The sequence below is a fragment of the Anomaloglossus baeobatrachus genome, chromosome 3 (assembly GCF_048569485.1).
Source record: "Anomaloglossus baeobatrachus isolate aAnoBae1 chromosome 3, aAnoBae1.hap1, whole genome shotgun sequence".
NCBI classification, from domain to species: Eukaryota; Metazoa; Chordata; class Amphibia; order Anura; family Aromobatidae; genus Anomaloglossus; species Anomaloglossus baeobatrachus.
The window spans coordinates 385,769,019-385,790,941 of NC_134355.1; the positions used below are offsets into that span (position 1 = coordinate 385,769,019).

The following is a 21,923-nucleotide window of genomic DNA, read 5'->3' on the forward strand; positions in this document are numbered from 1 at the left end:
ACGCATGAACATGTTCAGTTTATTCTTTTTTCTTTCTAAAAAGGTTGAAGTTTTTATGATTTTTCAATTGTTGATTTATAAAATTTGTTTTCAAAAAGTTAAATTTCATGTTTTAGTAATACCTTGTAAAGCTGTAGGGGGAAAAAGCGCAATAGGGTCTTACCCGGTATGAGGGTAGAGAGACAGAAAGAGACACACTCACCTGGTAGGGTTGTGCCAGTCACAACACCCTATGGTCGCATGTGAGTGATTATAGTGGTTTAGCAGTGGCCCCGGGGAGCAGTTAATAAATAAATCACATGGAATAAAACCGGTTTAAATGCCGCGCTAGAAACCACAGATGCTGTAGATAAAAAGATTTTCTTTATTTCATAATTCTACGTGTTTCAAAGGCATCTCCGCCTCCTTCTTCAGGAACAAAAATCATAATCATAATAATTTTTGTTCCTGAAGAAGGAGGCGGAGATGCCTTTGACACGCATAGAATTATGAAATAAAGAAAATCTTTTTATCTACAGCATCTGTGGTTTCTAGTGCGGCATTTAAACCGGTTTCATTCCATTTGATTTATTTATGTTTTAGTAATAGTAATGTAAATCTTCTTTATTATTTGTGTGCAGAATGTCAACAATCGAAGATAATTGCAAAAAGCCTGTGTAACCTTTTTATGAAAAAAATAAATAATTAAGTTTGAATTTAAATTTTTTATTTGTTTATGATCAACCATGTTCACATACAGTATTTCAATGAAAAAAGTATTCAAATAAAACAATTAGAGTAGCTAAAAATCAAGAATTAATAGGTCGGGTCATATTGACCCGGGAACAGTACAAGTGTATAGCAAATACGAACAGAACAGGAGGGTTAAATGGCATGCGTACCATTGTTTGCAGTTACCGACTCACATCAGCGCCCTGTGACACAATCATGCTGCATCGATGGGTTATTATGATGTTACCATTAAAGCACCACTCTATCATTTGGGGAGGGGGTGGTTCACAGCTGAAGTGATGCTTTAAACCAAAATCCCCAATTAATTGTCTTTTACTCACCCTTCGTCATTTTCATTCTGTTTCAACATCACTCCAGTACCGCGGCGCAGTTTTGTGTTCAAAAGTCAGAAGGTACATCACAAGCTCTCAGTAGAAGTCTATGAGAGCAAGACTGAGGCTCTCATAAACTTGTATTCAGTTGTGACCTCTGGCTCGCTCCTTAGAAACATTGTAGCTGCTGGCAGGTCACAAACTGAGGAAGATCGACCGTGGTGGCGGTAATAATAGTGGATGGTGGAGAGTGTGTATAGCATTAGGGGTAGAGGACTAAAGGCCCCATTACACACAATGGCGTATCTAACGATATATTGGCGGGGTCACGGATTCCGTGACGCTTATCCTGCATCATTAGCGACGTCGTTGCTTGTGACAGCAAGTAACGACCGTTAATAATGGAAAATACTCACCTTATCGTCCATCGTTGACACGTCGTTCCTTTTCAAAAAATCGTTGATTGTAGAGGACGCAGGTTGTTCGTTGTTCCTGAGGCAGCACACATCGCTACGTGTGACACCTCAGGAACGATGAACTGCAGCTTACCTGCGGCTGCCGGCAATGCGGAGGGAAGGAGGTGGGCGGGATGTTACGTCCCGCTCATCTTCGCCCCTCCACTTCTATTGGGCGGCCGCTTAGTGACACCGCTGTTACGCCGCACGAACCGCCCCCTTAGAAAGGAGGGGGTTTGCTAGACACAGTGACGCCGCTAGGCAGGTAAGTCCGTGTCAAGGGTCTGAGCAATGTTGTGCGCGATAGGCAGCGATTTATCCGTGATGCACAACTGACAAGGGCGGGTGCTTTCACCAGCGATATCGCTAGCGATATCGCTACATGTAAAGCCCCCTTTAGAGTTAGTGCACTACTCCAATCGTGAAATAAAAAAATCCCCCTTGACTGGCACTTTAAACAAATTAAAAAAAAAATATATGTTTGGTATCATCGTAATCATGCTGACATGGAAAACCATGTTTCAGAGTAACTTTTGCTACAGAACTATAAAACCACTATAAAACCAAAACAGAACAAACATGCAGTTTTTGTTTTTACCCAGTTTCAACACATTTGGATTTTTTTTCCCCATTTTTCAGTACATTGCATGGTAAAATTATTAGTGCCAATCAAAAGTACAACTGGTTCTGCAAAAAAATCAAGCTATGCACACACCAAGATACAAAAAAATTATGGCTCTTGGAAGAAGGCGGATGAGTGTAAATACAAGAACAGACTGTGGAGGGAAGAGATTACAGAGGGTCAAACTTGTCTAGTTTTTGCTCCGCTTTTATCACAGCTGCTCTCATAAGATTTCCTTATCTACCATACGGTTTCAGAGATCTGGGCATTTCTATTCAGTTCTAATATTCATTAGTCATTAATATTCAATATTCATTCCTAATAGGGTAATAATGCAGAAAGGTCTTAAGTCATAGAATCCTGTGAGCCTTGTCCCCTTGGTAGAGTCCATGTAAAGTAGCACTAAATAAAAGGACGTTATCTCTGTCACCATATGGAGAATTTAAAAAAAAAAAAATGATTACTCATGGGAGCAGAAGGAATAAAACACGGTGTTTTCCCAAAAATAAGACACTGTCTTATATTATTTTTTGCCTCAACAAAATGCACTAGGGCTTATTTTTGGGCTAGGGCTTATTTATGGGGAAACATGAGTTGGGGGTAAGTTACCCGCCAAGAAAGGCAGACACTCCCAACGAGAATCATACTTAGTAGACCCCGGACATCCTCATGCAATCCACAGTGCACACTCCCAGCAGGTCCTTGTGTGCTTCACAACAGTCCTCCTCTGCTTCCAGCTGGCCGGCACTCATTCCCACACACACATCAAATCGCAGAAACATCTTATATACACATACATACACACACAGAACCATCCGGTGGTAACTTTCTGTTCCAGCCGGCAGCACAGTGGAAAGCGAGGACCTGTGGTAGACTGCATGGAGGACCTGTGGTGGAACACATTAATGCATTCCACCGCAGATCCTCTATGCATTCCACACAGACCCTCATGTTCCATTGCGTCGTAGATCTCTGGAGCAATACAGTATCACTAGGTGTCTGTGTGTGTCTATGTGTTGGTGTGTGTGTGTGCATTCCACCACATATCCTTGATGCGTTCCACAGGAGGTCCTTGTTACGGTTGCTGCGAGCACTGGAGACTAAGTCCAGATTTCTTGCTACTGCACATGTGCGAGCGCTGGAGACTAAGTCCAGATTTCTTGCTACTGCACATGTGCGAGCGCTGGAGACTAAGTCCAATCTTGGAGCCATTGCACATGTGCGGGTGACATCATCGCTGACACGAGGTCACATGTCTCTGACACCTTCTATGCCGATTGGTCGCTGGTCATGTGCTTGTGACGTCTTGCTCGGTGATAGGCCAGCATGACGTCACTCCTGTCGTTCTGGCAGCGGATTGGCTCTGGTGTCCTCCATCTTGGATGAGGCACAGAGTCTATATAAGACCCTGACACACGCCGCATGGTGCTCAGTCCTCTTGGTTCATGCATATGAGTAGACGCTCTGTGCGCGTTCCTCTAGGCATTCCTCTGTCTATGCTAGGTGAGCGCTACCGGCAGGGTAGCGTTCTTATACCTTACAGCTTCGGCTGCTGTCCGTATCCTTACCTCTTAGGGGAGCGGACATAGGCAGGTGCCTGAGGCACATGGTCTGGCTGGGCCTTGTGATTCTACTCGTAGGTGGACGTTGCCGCTAGGGTAACGTTCCTTATACTGCGTCTGGCAGTTGTTCGTATCCTCGCACACTAGGGGAGCGAACAGAGGTAGGAGCTTTGTGCGGCTTACGCTGCTGTTCGTCTCTTTTGCATCACTAGAAGAGCGGACCTAGGCAGGTGCCATATCTAGTGGTTCGTGTCCTCGCACACTAGTGGAGCGAACGCAGGTAGGAGCTTTGTGCGGCTTACGCTGCTGTTCGTCCCTTTTGCACCACTAGAAGAGCGGACCTAGGTAGGTGCCATTTCGCACACATTGCCTTTGTCTCTGTGATTATTAACAGAGATCATTCCACACACCCTCCAAGTAAGGGAGGAATTGCTTTACTTACTTATTATATCCTTCTGTGAGTTAACAGAGGTATTGCACTCTGCCATAGTCTGCAGCAAAGTCTTTGCACGGTGGACCCTGACTGTCTGATACTCCTTTCAGTTATTATCAGACAGCCCCCCGTAACATTAGGACTGAGCCAAGGGTCTGGCAGTTATGGCAGAATATCAGCAGTTACACCGTTACATACAAGTACTTGAGTCACGGCTCAAGAGTATAGAGGATAAACCTCAGACCATGGTGACATCTGCACATGATCCTCGACTTGCTCTGCCAAACAGATATTCTGGCGATGCCAGATCATGTCGTGGTTTCATTAGTCAGTGTCAGATACACCTAGAGGTCAACTCTTCTCGCTTCTCTACGGAGAGGTCCAGAGTAGGCTTTATCATCTCCTTACTTCAGGACAAAGCCTTAGAATGGGCGACTCCCCTATGGGAGCGCTCTGATGTGGTTACTCTGAGACATCAAGACTTTCTTGATGCTCTTAAGGCGGTATTCATGGGTCCGCAGGTTACCCATGATGCGGCCCTGAGACTGTTAGATCTATCTCAGGGTTCGTTATCCACTAGTTCTTATGCCATTGCTTTTAGAACTCTGGTGGCAGAACTAGATTGGCCAGAGAAGGTGTTGATTCCTATCTTCTGGAGAGGGTTGGCAGGCTATGTCAAGGATGCCCTTGCTACTCGTGAGGTCCCTGCTTCTCTGGAGGACTTGATCACAGTAGCAACGAGGATCGATGTACGCCATAAGGAACGTAGACTCGAGGTCTCTTCCTCACGCCCTAAGCATCGGGCTATTCCAGTTGTTGAGGGTCCACTACCATCTTCCTCAGCATCTGAAACATCTCCCACTCCTATGGAGTTAGGTCATACGTCCTCCAGACTACGCAAGTCTGGTCCTCCTATATGTTACGTATGTCGTCAAGCTGGGCACTATGCCAACAAGGGTCCTAGTCGTCAGGGAAACTCCCTGGCCTAGTAACCATTAGAGGGGGGTTACTAGAGACGTCTTCTGCACCCTCTAAGTGTTGTATCCCAGGTCAGCTCTCGTTATCTGAGAATACATGGCCTATTATGGCTTTTGTGGATTCCGGAGCTGACGGGATTTTTGTGTCCTCAGGATTTGTAAAGGGACACAATATTCCCTCTATCATGTTAGAGGCGCCTATTCCTGTCCGTGTTGTTAATGGAACTATGTTGTCTGACTCCATTACATTGAGGACAGTTCCCTTGCGCCTTTCCCTGTCTCAGGGTCACATAGAGGAGATTTCTTTTCTTGTTTTGCCTGAGGGTATAGACGACGTCCTTCTGGGTCTTCCATGGCTTCGGACTCATGCTCCTCACATTGACTGGGAGTCTGACAGCATTATTAGTTGGGGTTCGAAATGTCAGTCCCGATGTCTTCCCTTACCACCTAAGGTCGTTGCGGTTGCATCAACTGATCTCTCTCCCATACCTACACCCTATTTGGATTTCGCTGACGTGTTCTCCAAACAGGGTGCTGAGGTTCTTCCACCCCATAGGCCGTATGACTGTGCCATAGACCTTATCCCAGGTTCGGTTCCACCTAAAGGCAGGGTTTACCCCCTGTCGATACCTGAGTCGGAGGCCATGTCGACCTATATAAGAGAGAGCTTAGAGAAGGGGTTCATTCGTAAGTCTGTCTCTCCCGCGGGAGCTGGGTTTTTCTTTGTTCGGAAGAAAGAGGGTGATTTGCGTCCCTGCATAGATTACAGGGGTCTCAACGCAATCACAATAAAGAACAAATACCCATTACCTTTAATTTCGGAGCTCTTTGACAGACTGAGAGGAGCTCAAGTTTTTACGAAGTTGGATCTGCGGGGTGCGTATAACTTGGTACGAATTCGAAAGGGTGACGAATGGAAGACCGCTTTTAACACCCGAGACGGTCACTATGAATACCTCGTCATGCCTTTTGGGTTATGTAATGCACCCGCAGTATTTCAGGACTTCGTAAACGATGTGTTCAGGGATTTACTGTTATCCTCAGTAGTGGTGTATCTGGACGACATCCTGATTTTTTCTCCTGATCTGGAGACTCATCGTCAGGATGTCGTTCGTGTCCTTTCCCGTTTAAGGGAGCACTCATTGTTTGCTAAACTCGAGAAATGTGTATTCGAGCAGTCCTCATTGCCTTTTTTGGGTTACATTATCTCACAAGAGGGTCTGGCTATGGATCCTGCGAAGCTCTCTGCTGTCCTGCAATGGTCCGAACCTCATTCCTTGAAGGCGGTGCAACGCTTCTTAGGATTCATAAATTATTACAGGCAGTTCATACCCCATTTTTCTACTTTGGTGGCCCCTTTGGTGGCCTTGACTAAGAAAGGTGCTAATCCCAAAGCCTGGTCTACTGAGACATCTCAGGCTTTTGAGGCAGTAAAAAGACACTTTTCAACTGCTCCCGTTCTTCAAAGACCCGATGAGAGTAAGCCCTTCCTCTTAGAGGTTGATGCCTCTTCAGTGGGTGCTGGTGCGGTCTTGTATCAAAAGAACGGTGCAGGTAGAAAAAGGCCGTGTTTCTTCTTTGCTAAAACCTTTTCACCGGCAGAGAGAAACTATACCATTGGGGATAGGGAACTGCTCGCCTTGAGATTAGCCTTGGAGGAGTGGCGTCACTTGCTGGAAGGAGCGAAACATCCTTTCCAGGTCTATACAGACCATAAGAATCTGACGTACTTACAAACCGCTCAGCGTCTGAATCCTCGCCAAGCCCGCTGGTCCTTGTTTTTCTCCCGCTTTCACTTCTCCATCAACTATCTGTCTGGGAGTAAGAATAACAAGGCAGACGCCCTGTCTCGCTCTATGCTTTCTACCCAGGAAGAGATTGACGAACCTCGTCTTATCCTTCCCTCCAGGGTTTTTCATACGCTCTCCCCTGTGACGATAGACCAAATCCCACCGGGCAAGACCTTTGTTCCGCCTGATCGACAGAATGATATACTGTCATGGGCCCACACCTCAAAGGTGGGTGGGCATTTTGGTATTAGGCGGACACGAGAGTTACTGGAGAGGTGGTATTGGTGGCCACACTTAGCCAGCCACGTCAAGAGATATGTCAGTTCCTGCTACTCGTGTGCTCGCAACCGTCCATTACGGCAGAGACCGGCTGGGCTCTTGCATCCTTTACCAGTGCCAGATAGACCATGGGAGGTGGTAGGCATGGACTTTGTGGGTGATCTTCCATGTTCACAGGGACATAGATTTGTGTGGGTCATTACGGACCATTTCTCCCGGATGGTTCATCTCGTACCGTTATCGAGAATCCCATCTTCCAGGGTACTAGCCAAACTATTCCTCAAGCATGTCTTTAGGCTTCACGGGATGCCAGATCGTATCATTTGTGATAGAGGCCCGCAATTTACTTCCCGTTTCTGGCGAGATCTTTGTAGCCTTCTGCAAATTGAGTTGAATCTCTCTTCGGCATACCATCCGGAGACTAATGGTTTGGTTGAACGTACCAATCAATCTATGATTATATACCTTCGACACTTTGTTGCTGAGAACCACGATAACTGGTCCTCCCTCCTACCCTGGGCAGAATTTGCCCTTAACAATTCGCTGGCTGAGGCCACTGGGCAGACACCGTTCGTACTCAATAATGGGCAACACCCTAGGGTACCAGTACCGTTTCCCGCTGCTGCACCTCCTCCTCTTGTGGCCGACTGGGCAACTAATGCCAGAGAGGTTTGGGATCGGACTCAAGAGTCGATCCAAGCAGCTAAGGACCGTATGAAGACGGTGTCCGATCGGTTTCGTCGCCCGGCTCCTGTCTTTTCTCCAGGGGACTTTGTGTGGCTCTCTGCAAAACACGTGAGACTTAGAGTGAGCTCTGTCAAATTTGCTCCTCGCTTCCTGGGTCCTTATGAGGTTCTTCGACAGGTAAATCCTGTAGTCTATCAATTGAAGTTACCTGTCCATCTTAGGATTCATGACAAATTCCATGTCTCACTGCTAAAGCCGGCTATTTTACCTCACGCTCGTGAAGTGCACTCTCCTGCCTCTGATTCCTCTCGCTCTAGCTATGAGGTACGAGCCATAGTTGGTTCTAAGATGGTTAGAGGGCGCAGGTTCTTCTTGATAGATTGGGAGGGCTATGGTCCGGAACATCGCTCTTGGGAGCCTGAGGAGGCTGTCCATGCTCCCGACTTAGTTGCCGATTACCTGCGTCGCCGGGAGGGGGGCCCTTGAGGGGGAGGTACTGTTACGGTTGCTGCGAGCACTGGAGACTAAGTCCAGATTTCTTGCTACTGCACATGTGCGAGCGCTGGAGACTAAGTCCAGATTTCTTGCTACTGCACATGTGCGAGCGCTGGAGACTAAGTCCAGATTTCTTGCTACTGCACATGTGCGAGCGCTGGAGACTAAGTCCAATCTTGGAGCCATTGCACATGTGCGGGTGACATCATCGCTGACACGAGGTCACATGTCTCTGACACCTTCTATGCCGATTGGTCGCTGGTCATGTGCTTGTGACGTCTTGCTCGGTGATAGGCCAGCATGACGTCACTCCTGTCGTTCTGGCAGCGGATTGGCTCTGGTGTCCTCCATCTTGGATGAGGCACAGAGTCTATATAAGACCCTGACACACGCCGCATGGTGCTCAGTCCTCTTGGTTCATGCATATGAGTAGACGCTCTGTGCGCGTTCCTCTAGGCATTCCTCTGTCTATGCTAGGTGAGCGCTACCGGCAGGGTAGCGTTCTTATACCTTACAGCTTCGGCTGCTGTCCGTATCCTTACCTCTTAGGGGAGCGGACATAGGCAGGTGCCTGAGGCACATGGTCTGGCTGGGCCTTGTGATTCTACTCGTAGGTGGACGTTGCCGCTAGGGTAACGTTCCTTATACTGCGTCTGGCAGTTGTTCGTATCCTCGCACACTAGGGGAGCGAACAGAGGTAGGAGCTTTGTGCGGCTTACGCTGCTGTTCGTCTCTTTTGCATCACTAGAAGAGCGGACCTAGGCAGGTGCCATATCTAGTGGTTCGTGTCCTCGCACACTAGTGGAGCGAACGCAGGTAGGAGCTTTGTGCGGCTTACGCTGCTGTTCGTCCCTTTTGCACCACTAGAAGAGCGGACCTAGGTAGGTGCCATTTCGCACACATTGCCTTTGTCTCTGTGATTATTAACAGAGATCATTCCACACACCCTCCAAGTAAGGGAGGAATTGCTTTACTTACTTATTATATCCTTCTGTGAGTTAACAGAGGTATTGCACTCTGCCATAGTCTGCAGCAAAGTCTTTGCACGGTGGACCCTGACTGTCTGATACTCCTTTCAGTTATTATCAGACAGCCCCCCGTAACAGTCCTCGCATTCCACAGCCTCCCTTTCGGGGTCTGGTAAGCATGATTGTAGGGTTTGTTTTCTGTATTTTTGGGGTGTATGCTTTCTCTAATGAAGTGTCTTGCAGTATTCTTCAACTTTTTCAGCTGCATGGACACTTCTTTATTAAACCGCAACCAGGGTTTATTTTTGGGGCTGGGCATATCTTTAAGCTTTACAACAAAGAGGACGAAAATTCCTGCTAAGGCTTATTTTCAGGGGAAAGACTTATTTTCAAGGAAGCATGGTAAGAGCAAAAACTGGTCAATTTTGTCCTGGTGAATAGTCCTCTTTAAGTTAAATGACCCCTAGACATTTTATCTTATATGATCAAATGTATTGAATTGCAGAGATGTAATATCAAGGCAATGCAGAAGAATAAATGAAATCAAGTTCATGTCACATTCTAAATCACGTTAACTGATATTCTATGACTACATTTAACAGCATTGGTTAAGTTAGTTGTGGAGAAAAAACACATGAAATAAGATATAATCTTAGTGCCAGATGAAAGTTGTCCAGTGGACTATATTTCATGGACCAGCTACTTTTCTTTCCGAATATAGGCTGTGAGCCCAGCGTAATTATGAGATTTCTACACCAGAAAGGATAAGTTTCTTGTGAACTGCATCTGCACTTTGAAAATGGAAACTTGATGAAAAAAGAAGCTAGGAAGCTGCTTTGAAGGTGTTAAAGTATAAATATACAAAGTTGCACAAAAAGAGCTAATACAATTTAAGGTATTAACATTTGACCCATATAAATTGTCATTCGCACATTCCATTACCATAGCTATCACTACAGGGACAAAACTTGGTAAAAGTTGAAATTAAATCATACTTCCCCTACTATTTTAATAAAATAGAAATTGATATGCAACTACAATAGCTGGAAAGTGTAAGGAAAATCCATTTTTCACAGATTTCTGTGGTTAGTAATACAATTTTATACTGTTCTGCAATGACTAACTAATTCAGCTTCACTATATTACAGAGACTGAATATGACTCATTTAAGTAAACTTTCCAAAGGAATGCATTTCTTTCTGTATTGTACGGCTATATGCAAATATAGAAATAAAAGTTCACAACTAAATATTTGGACGTGGACTCTTGACCACTTGATGCTTAAAAGATCTTAGGCGGGCTTTGCACACTACGACATCGCAGGTGCGATGTCGGTGGGGTCAAATTGAAAATGACGTACTTCCGGCATCGCATGCGACATCGTAGTGTGTAAAGGTTCGATGATACGATTGACGAGCGCAAAAGCGTCGTAATCGTATCATCGGTGCAGCGTCGGCGTAATCCATAATTACGCTGACGCGACGGTCCGATGTTGTTCCTCGCTACTGCGGCAGCACACATCACTGTCTGTGAAGTCGCAGGAGCGAGGAACATGTCCTACCGGCGTCACCGCGGCTTCCGTAGGATATGCGGAAGGAAGGAGGTGGGCTGGATGTTTACATCCTGCTCATCTCCGCCCCTCTGCTTCTATTGACCGCCTGCCATGTGACGTCGCTGTGACGCCGCATGACCCGCCCCCTTAATAAGGAGGTGGGTCGCCGGCCAGAGCAACGTCCCAGGACAGGTGAGTCCATGTGAAGCTGCGATAAGGTTCGATATGGCAGCTATCACAAGGATATCGCAGCTGCGACGGGGGAGGGGACTATCGCGCTCGGCATCGCAGCATCGGCTTGCGATGTCGCAGCGTGCAAAGCCCGCCTTAGAGTTAAATTTTGGCATAAATGTATAACTAATTTAGATTGTGAGCACCAATGGGGACAGATCACATCTGGAATTAATAGCGCTATATAAATGAGTAAAATGCAAAAATAAAAGCCTAACACATGTCTCGGGCACAGGTACCAAGTAAGGCCAATTGTTTAAGAAAAGAGCAATGGAAACAGTCCTCCTTTCCATTCCCGCTAAAACCTATTAACTAGTTTCACTTGCCAAAGGCTCAAATAGCTTGAGGCTGAGATATTGCTGCCAAATTATTTACTACTTCTCTCCTTTCTATCACAATGGGTTTTAACAGGGTAATAATACGCACTACTGTTTTTTCTTAAGTAGCCACAAGACTGTCTGTCCAAAGAATATTCATCTAAGATTCCTCCGTGCAGTAAAATAAAAGTATAGAAAATGTCAATGATTTATAGGCAGTAAGGGTTCAGGTAGTAAACTGCAAGAGCAGCACCAGATTTCTCACTTTCAATAACACCGATTAACAGCAGCAATAACTGAAATATATGGGATCTGGAGGTTATGTCTTCTAACTTGTCAGTAACAGTTATATCACTTAAAGAAAAACTGTAAAACAATGTGGAAAAAACTGTAAAACACTCCGGTTTTATAACAATTTGTGACATTTCCATTGGTGAAAATGTACTGTGTATATCTCCTGTGTTTTATGTCCTTGTCACCTAAGGTTTACTGTAATAGTGCATTTTCCCCCAAAGGTGATGTTCTGATTATCCATACCAAAAATCTACTTAACAAATGGCCAGCACCTTGTACAGGATCGGCTGGTGACCTTAACAGGGTTCTTTCTTTCCAATGTGAGACTAGACTATTTTAATTTAGTAGTACCTTCTGCACTATTATGATAGTTCTCTGTTTAAGCAAGGACACCTATATGTGTCGCCCCAGGGATGTCGCTCCAGCTTCAGGGACGCCACAGGGTTTCTTCAATCTGGCAACAGGTACTGTTAGATTTTGTAAATGTGTCGTGACGCCACTCACGGCTTACGGTCAGGGATATGGATGAGCGCCACTGCAGATTTTATGAGTGTCTTGGGTTGATGGGGTCTGCAGCCAGATGTTGTGGTCTCCCGTGAGTGAGACAGGCCCCAGGGGCTTAGGTGTGTAAGGTAACAGGTCTCGGATTAACACAGGCAGAGTCCAAGAGTCTTTTAACTGGTTTTTACTCACTCAGATGGTGCTGTGAGCTGACCCGGGCGTTGCTGTGATGAACCAGGTAGGACCAGGGGCTCCTTTGGGCCAGTATGAGGGTGACCTGTTAGTCTTCCTAGCACTTAGTGTTTGGATAACCCCCTGACTTGAAGTACCATGGGGGTCTATCCAGGGAGTCGCTACTGCCTTTTCTCCCCTGTATTTGGACCTTTGCCGGCAGCATAGACCAGGTGAGATGGTTTCAGGCTCTGTCTCCTTATGGGTCCCTGCGTTGCTGCTGAGGCTCGGACTCTGTGTGGTTGGTGAGGTACTTGTAGTTCCCCTCATCGGCAGGTTTAGCAGATAGTTAAACTGGAGTCTGCTCTAGGAACCTGTAGCCCGTACGTACCTAGTCACCAGGAGCACTTCTTCTTCTTACTACCCGGTGACCGTTCTCCCCCGCCAACTGTCACTACACCGTGCAGGGTCTGATCAGTGTGAGCACGCGTATCCCTTAGCAACCGCTGCTCACCGATACCAGATTGGCTCACTCCACTCTTTTCCTGACAGCCTCTGCACTTTAGCACCAAGCCCCTCCACTACACCCCTTGAAAAGGATTGAAGGCTAGCCCTCTCTGGAGACTACCCAAGGGTCCCCTCTAAAGGTGTGGGAGACCTGGTTGCTATGTGTGTGTGCGTACACACCTCATTCTGGCCTTTAGGATTACCTGGAAGTACTGTCCCAGCATTGGTGCAGTACTTAGTGGTGCCTGACCGGGTCAGGGGCGCCACATATATATATAAAATGATATTCAACAGCCTAAGAATTACAAATAAATGTACAATTTCCAGATCATACTTAATGAAGAGAAAGTTTTTAAACCTAGATGCTATGCAGTTTATTCAATACAGTGTTTTCCTGTTTTCAGCATTAGTGATCCTCCTCCTCTTTGAGTAACCTGAAGCCCAAAAGACTTATGACACAGTGCCAAAAACAGAAGGAACAAGGACCTCACCAAAGATTCTCTCTCTGCTTGTACAATGCCATGAGGTCTGTAGTGCAAGGTGAACGTTTCTTGTGCTAGTGGTGCTTCACCCTCAAAAGGATCCAGCAGATCATACACATTCTGAAGGAAGAAACAAGAAGGGCAGTCATCAAAGTTGAAACAATTCTTCTTTAATTTCTTCATGTAGAAGACAAGGTGTGGGGTGCAGGCACCAAGCGGACGACGGACGTTTTGTGCCCTGTAGTGCTTCAATGAGTCCTTGAGAAACAGCCGTCATCCAATTGGTGCCCATACCCCCCTACACACCTACACCCCTTGAATTAAAGAAGAATTGTTTCAACTTTGGTAAGTGCCCGTCTTGTTTATTATTCCTTACAGACTTAGAACTATGAGACATCAAAGGGTTATTCTGGCTCCTCGGATTTCTGTGTTGTAAGGTGTGCTGTCAAATCTACAAATTTCTGTCGTTTTGCACGATAGAATAGCATATATAACTCACCTAATATTTCCCAGACTGTGTGTGCAAGCAGGAAGTATCGAGCAGCTTTCCCATTAGGAGAGGTGCTTAATAACTGCTGCTTCTGTGTGCAAGCTGACAAATATTTGTAGATGTGACATCAATGGCCCAGACTGAACTCTCGATATGCAAGTGAGTGGAGACAGTTTATACCTTTAAATAAACATTTTCTACCCAACTTTTATCTCGGCAGTAGTTTCATACAAGACACTCAATTTATACCATTAATTTACCTGTAAGATCCTCATTAACAACTGCGACAACATCAATTGGACCACCAAAAGTTAAAGTGTCAGAACGTGTGTCTTCATATCTCATAAGTTTTTTCAGGTCTAAATCAGAAAAGCTAAACTTGGAAAAACCATTTATCTGTAAGTGTAAAATAAAAATCAGGATATAAATCTAGATGTAAATAACAATTGAATTCAAATGTACTATACTCAGAAATAATTGAACAAAATGTAAACTGACAAGCAAAAGGGTAACAATTGTTTGAACTTTTGACTTTCAGGCTTCATATCTCACTGCCACTACAGCTTTCAGCATGAGATAATCATCTTGGCTATCCCATTTTCATATGCAAATTAATCTTGAAACTATTTAGCATATGATTAGTTATGCAGATCTTTGTCATGGCACTGCATTGTTACTGTTTTGCTAATAAAAATCTAAATTTAAATTTTTATTATTTTGTTATTTCTACATTCACCATTGGCTTTCAGCACTGGCTGAATCCTTCTGGGCATGCTCTTTATCAGATTCAACCATGTCTTGACCAAAATCTGATCTCAGGTCCCTACTACATGGTTCTAATGTTGGTACATACTGATCAAGTCAATGGCTACGTATGCAGCTTTTTCTTCAACTCCACCCACAAGTGTTTGATTGGGTTGAGGTCTGGGGACTGTGGGGGCAATACAGCACCTCTATTTCTTATTGAACCATTTCTTCGCCAATCTCCACATATGTTTTGAGTTATCCTGCTGGAAAATTTTGTTGTCCTTTCCAAACCCATAGTACTCGAGTATATGAAGTAAGTTATCTTGTAGGATACTCACATATACTGTAGCTCAACATTGAGACTATCATCGATCCTGGTAAAGTATACAACACCTTTAGCTGTGAAACAACCACAAATCATCAGGCTTCCTTCACTGAACTTGATAGTTCCTTTAACCTCATAACGACGGCCGTACGACTTAAAGCGGCGGCAAAACAGGGTACTTATTCTGTTCCGCCGCTTTAAAGCGGCGGCCCGAAAAAACCCTGTAGCGCCCCCCAGCGACCGAAAATCTCGGGGGTTTCAGCTACCGGGGGTAGCTGAGACCCCCCAGATTATGAATCGGGGTGTTTTTTTTGGACCCCGATCATGTGATCGGCGGTATACACCGTATACCGACGAACACATGAAAAAAAAAGAAATGGCCGGTAAAACTGATTTCTTTTTCATCTGACATGATCAAACATGTCAGATGAGAAAGAAATCTAACCCCCTAGTGCCCCCAAAGCCCCCGGTACCGGAGAGTCCCCCCACCCCCACCCCTACCCCCACCGGACATCCAAAATGGCGCCGAAGCGCACAGAAAACTGCCGCCGGCGCCGGCTCTGCAGTCATTTCCCTCCGATCTGAAATGATCAAACATTTCAGATCGGAGGGAAATGTCCTCCCCCTGACCCCTCCTCCGGTCCACCGGAGCCCTCTGGTCACCGGAGCCCCCTCCGGTTCTCCAGAGCCACCACCCCCCTCCGGAGCGTGGAAGATGGCGGCGCACAGCGCGCGGCCGCCTTCATTCTGCTCTTTCTGCCGCATGTGACACGTCACATGCGGCAGAAAGGTGTCCCCAGGTCCCACTAGGTCACCCCCCCCCCAAGCCCCCGGTTATACGTTACCTGTCTGCCGCTCCGGGCCCGCGATCGCCGCCTCCTTCTTCAATGCTGGCGGCGCATGCGCAGACAGCGGCTGTCAGCTGGATCCCTGCAAGCAGGGATCCTGCTGACGTCGCTGATGCACAGGCTCCACTGTGGACCGGGGGAGGGTGAGTGCAGTGATCTGCAGCCACACTCCTCACATGGAGAGGCTGCTGTTCCAGAAAATGGGGGGTACGTTCTGTGAGCGTGCCCCTCATATTCTGGAATGAGGTTACTGCAGGTCACTCTGCCCTAGGTTGGACCGGGGCAGTGTGAGTGCAGTATTCTCAGATTACTGCACCCACACTGCTCATGGAGAGCTTGCTCTTCCAGAAAATGGGGGATACGTTCCCTGAACGTGCCCCCCATATTCTAGAAGATCCAGAGTCGGCGCGGGACCTCCAAAATGGATTACAGCGACCGGAATTTCTTTATTTTCAATAAATTGGTAAAAGAGGAATGTTTCGGGGAGTGTTTTTTCAAATAAATTTTTTTTTTGTCTTTTTTTTTTCTATTACTGACTGGGTTAGTGATGTCGGGTATCTGTTCAGATGCCGTGACATCACTAACCCCAGGGCTTGATGCCAGGTGACATTACAGCTGGTATCAACCCCATATATTACCCCGTCTGCCACCGCACCAGGGCGCGGGATGAGCTGGGGCGAAGCGCCAGGATTGGCGCATCTAATGGATGCGCCACTTCTGGGGCGGCTGCGGCCTGCTATTTTTAGGCTGGGAAGAGTCCAATAACCATGGCTCTTCCCACCCTGAGAATACCAGACCCCAGCTGTCCGCTTCACCTTGGCTGGTGATCTAATTTGGGGGGGACCCCACGTTTTGTTTTTTTTTTAAAAAACGCCTGGGGAGCCCTCCAAACTGATCACCAGCCAAGGTGAAGCTGTCAGCTGTGGTTTGCAGGCTACAGCTGTCTGCTTTACCCTAGCTGGCTATCAAAAATAGGGGGGACCCCACGTCGTTTATTTTAATTATTAATTTTTTGGGGGGCTAAATACAAGGCTAGGCACCCTTTAGTGCCACATGAAAAGGCACTAAAGGGCGCCAGCTTAGAATATGCAGGGGAATGGGACGTTATATTTGTTTGACATCTATCCATTCATCCATTGTAGCATTTTACGCTGTGTGCCCACAATCAGGGTTTGCAGCGTTTTGGGCGCAGAGTGTTTTCCCTGTGTCCATAACGCTGCGTTGTGTAGTAGAAGCACAGTGGAAGGATTTTTAGAAATCCCATGCCCAATGTGCTTCTTTTCTCCGCAGCATAAACCGACCTGTGGCGCAGCTTCCCGAGCCTCAGCATGTCAATTTATGCTGCGGAGATGAGTGTTCTCTGCAGGTAGCATAGAGCTCCACAGCGGCCTGAACCCAAATCGTGGGCTTGGGCAGCTACGTTCTCCCGTGGACAACACTCACATCTCTGCAGGAGGCTGACACTGTGTACTAGATGCCGTGTCGCTGGATCATGGCCACAGAGCCTAACAGTGAGACATTTGTTGCTACAGCAACATTTTTGTGAAGTACCTGTGGATTCAAAATGCTTACTATACTCCTGAATAAAATCCAGTTTCCAAAATGGGGTCACTTGTGGGGGTTTTCTGATGTATAGGTACCCAAGGGGCCCTGCTAATGTGACATGGTGCGTGCAATTTATTTCAACTTTTCCAGAATTCAAATGGTGCTCCCTCCATTCCAAGCCCTCCCATTTATCCAAACAGAGGTTTTTGGCCACATGTGGGGTATCCCTGTGCTCATAAGACATTGGATAACAACCTGTGGGGTCCACGGTTTGTTGTTGTCTCTTGAAAAAGTGAGAAATTTGATGCTAAAGCAACAGTTTTGTGAAAAAAATGAAAATTTTCAATATGGCAACCTAAGCTTATCAAATTCTGTGAAGTACTCGTGGATTCAAACTGCTCACTATACACCTTGATAAAAGCCTTGAGGTGTCTTGTTTCCAGAATGAAGTCACTTGTGGGGGACCGCCACTGTTTAGGCACCTCAGGGGCTCTCCAAATGCAACCTGGCGTCCGCTATTGATTCCAGCCAATTTTGCAGTCAAATGGCACTCCTTCCCTTCCGAGCCCTGCCATGCGCCCAAACAGTTGATTTCCACCACATATAAGGTATCGCCAAACTCAGGAGAAATTGCACAATAAATGTTATGCTGAATTTTTTCCTTTTACTCTTGTAAAAAAAAAAGCTACCTGGTTGAAATAACAATTTTGTGGTAAAATTTTATTTTTTTTTTTCATGGCTCAACGTTATAAAATTCTGTGAAGCACCTGAGGGTTCAGGGTACTCACCAAACATCTAGATAAATTCCTTGAGGGGCCTAGTTTCCAAAATGGGGCCACTTGTGCGGGGTTTCTGCTGTTTAGGTACCTTAGGGGACCTCCAAATGCGACATGGTGCCCGCAATCTTTTTCAGCCAAATTTCCTTTCTAAAATTCAAATATTGCTCCTTTCGTTCCAAGCCCTCCCATTTGTCCAAACAAAGGTTTCAGACCACATGTGAGGTATCACCGCGCTCATAAAAAAGTGGTTAACAAACCTTGAGGTCAAATTTTTGGAATTACCTCCTGAAAAAGTGAGAAAATTGATGCTAAAGCAACATTTTTGAGAAAATTATTAAAATTTTCAATATGACAACGTAACGTTAACAAAATCTGTGAAGTACCTGTGGATCTAAAATGCTCACTATACCCCTAGATAGAAGCCTTGAGGGGTCTAGTTTCCAAAATGGTGTCACTTGTGAGGGATTTCTTCTGTTTAGGTACCTTAGCGGACCTGTAAATGCAACATGGTGCCCGCAATCTATTTCAGCCAAATTTGCTTTCCAAAATTCAAATATTGCTCCTTCTGTTCCGAGCCCTCCCATTTGTCCAAACAGAGGTTTCTGACCACATGTGGGGTATCGGCGCGCTCATAAGAAAGTGGGGAACAAGTTTTGAGGTCCATTTTGTTGTGTTATTTCTTCTAAAAGTGAATAAATTTGGGTTAGAGCAACATTTTTAGGTAAAATTTAATTTTTGCTTTTTTTCATTCCACATTGCTTTTGTTCATGTGAAGCACCTGAAGGGTTAATAAACTTCTTGAATGTGGTTTTGAGTACTTTGGGGGGTGCAGTTTTTAGAATGGTGTCACTTTTGGGTATTTTCTGTCATCTAGGCCTATTGAAGTCACTTCAAATGTGATGTGGTCCCTAAAAAACTGGTTTTGTAAATTTTGATGTAAAAATGAGAAATTGCTGATAAACTTTGAACCCCTCTAACTTCCTAACAAAAAAAAATTTTGTTTCCAAAATTGTGCTGATGTAAAGTAGACATGTGGGAAATGTTATTTATTAACTATTTTGTGTCACAGAAATCTCTGGCTTAACGGTATAAAAATTCAAAAGTTGAAAATTGCTAAATTTTCAAAATTTTTGCCAATATTCAATTTTTTTCATAAATAAACACAAAAAATATTGTCCTAAATTTGGTACTAACATGAATTCCAATATGTGACGAAAAAACAATCTCAGAATCACCGGGATCCGTTGAAGCGTTCCAGAGTTATAACCTCATGAAGTGACACTGGTCAGAATTGCAAAATTTGGTCTGGTCATTAAGGTGAAAATTAGCTCCGTCACTAAAGGGTTAATTGTTTAATCCATTTGCCCCTTTTCCCATTATTTCTTGCAAACCCATTCACACCCATCAGTGCCTAATCTATCGACTTTCATCTCATCACTTCAAATCTCCTGTTTCCAATCTTCTACTGTCCACCTTTCATGCTACTTTGCAAACTCAAGCAGAGGCTTTTTATGAGGATATTGAAGTCGAGGCTTCTTCACCTTTGTTTAGCAACCATTCCAGACTTTTGAAACGTCCATTGCATGGTGCTTACATGAACGTCTGTGATCTCATTATTACGAAGCACATGAGCCACCTCCACTGTTGTGTTTGTTCCACCAGAACTGATAGACCTTCTGATGAGCAGACTTTTTGATGCCCATATTTTGCCTGGACGTCCACCTCATGGCTTTTGAATGGATGGAATTCATTTCATATTCTTTCAACTGTCATGGCACTTACATGATACAATTTGGCAATTTCCTTGGCTGAGAGACAGCTATCGATGAGTTGAATGATACTATTTCTCTTTTCTTGGGAAATCTTCCTTCACGGCTGCTTCTCGATTTAAACTAGTGACTTTTCGTTTGGGAATCAATCTAATAAAACACTGAGCTATTAGGGAATGTGAGAACAGGTAGTAATTTGTAGCATACAGGAAAAAATATTCTTTTTCAAACCCCAGGAGCAAAACTGTAACAATGCAGTAATATGTCAAGAATCTGCATAACTAATTATATGCTAAATAGTTGCAAGTCAAATTTTTATATGAGATAGCCAAGATGATCATCTATAAAATGAAGGTAGTTTCAATCTCAAAGATGTAGTGAATGGTGAGATATGAAGCCTGAATATCAAAAGCTCAAAACATTGTTCCCCTTTCGCTCGTCCCTGTAACATGTTTAATAATTCATTAACAGGCTGAGCTAGGTCAAGGCAGAAACAAAACAAAATAAATCTACACTGAGGCATTATTTTCTCAATGTAGTATGCAAGAGAACTTCTATATTATTTACAGTGCCTTGAAAAAGTATTCATACCACATGAACTTTTGCACATTTTTTCACATTACACCCTAAATTTTAAAACTATTATATTAAGATATTATGTGATATACCAACAAAAAGTAGCAAATATTTGTGAATTGTAATGGAAATTATACATGGTTTTCTAAATATTTTAAAAATATAGTTCTGAAAATTGTAAAGTGCATTTGTATTCAGTCCCCTGTAGCCTGATACCCATAAATAAAATTCTGAGTGACCAATTGCCTCAAGTGATCTAAATAGTAAATTGAGTCCACCTGTGTGTAACTTGTTGTCAGCATAACTACAGCAGTGCTGTGAAGGCCTCAGAGACTTGTTTGAGAACTTTAAGGATCAAATAGCATCATGAAAATCAAGAAACACACCAGACAGATCAGGGATAAAGTTGTGGAGAAGAATAAAGCAGGGTCCATTATGCAGTTTGGAGAGGAATATGGTGGTCATTATACAGTTTGCAGAGCTATGTGGCATCCATTATACTATTTGGAGGACTATGTGAGTGCCATTATACAGTTTGTGAAGCCATGCAGGAACCATTATATTCTTTGAAGGTCTGTGTGGGGGCCATTAAACTGCTTGAGGGGCCATGTGGGGGTCATTATACTGCTTGGAGGGATATGTGGGAGCCATTAGACTGGAGGGCTATGTGGGGGCCATTGTAATGACTGGATGGTTATTTAGGAGAACTTAGTCTTTAGACTGTTTGGAGAGCTATGTGGGTGCCATTGCACTTTTCATAGGGTCAATATACAGCTTGAAGGGATATATTGGGGCCATTATACAGTTTTCAAAACTATGTGGGGGTCATTATACAGTTTGCAGGGCTATGTAAAGGCCATTATACAGTTTGGAGGACTATGTGGAAGAAAATTATACTGTTTGGAGGGATATGTGGGGGCCATTACAGTAGTTGACTATATTGAGGGTTATGTGGTGGCCATTATACTTTTGGAGGGCTATGTGGGATCTAATACACTATTTGGAGCACTATGTGGTGGTCCTCATACAGTTTATGGGGCTATGTGGAGGCTATGATGCTGTTTAGAAGGCTATCTGGGGGACATTATACTGTTTGAAAATCAATGTGGGATCCATTATATTATTTGCAGGGCTATGTGAGGGCCATTTTAGAGTTTCCAGGGCAATGTGGGGGCCATTTTACTCTTTTAGGGTTTATGTGAGGGTCATTATACTGATTGGAGGACTATGTGGAAGCTATTAGACTGTTTGGTTGGCTATGTGAGGACCATTATAATGCTTGCAGAGCAAAGTGGGAGTCATCAGCCATTAGACTGTTGGAGGATTATGTGGGTGTAATTATTGTTTTTGGAGGATATATGGGGGCTATTATACTGTTTGGAGAGCTAGTGGGGTCCATTACACTCTGTGTGGGTTACTATACAATGTGAAGGGTTCTTTGGGTGCTATTATACTGTATATAAGGCCAGTATGCTATA

General features: G+C 44.7%; 1 protein-coding gene across 1 annotated transcript in view; it reads right to left on the reverse strand.

The window, feature by feature from the left end:
• LOC142296516 (CD109 antigen-like) overlaps positions 1–21,923 on the reverse strand; it is a 474,860-nt gene that overhangs the window by 267,377 nt on the left and 185,560 nt on the right. The window contains exon 9 of the mRNA XM_075340204.1: positions 14,117–14,252. Coding sequence (XP_075196319.1) covers positions 14,117–14,252 — 136 coding nt within the window. The remainder of the gene's footprint in view (positions 1–14,116; positions 14,253–21,923) is intronic.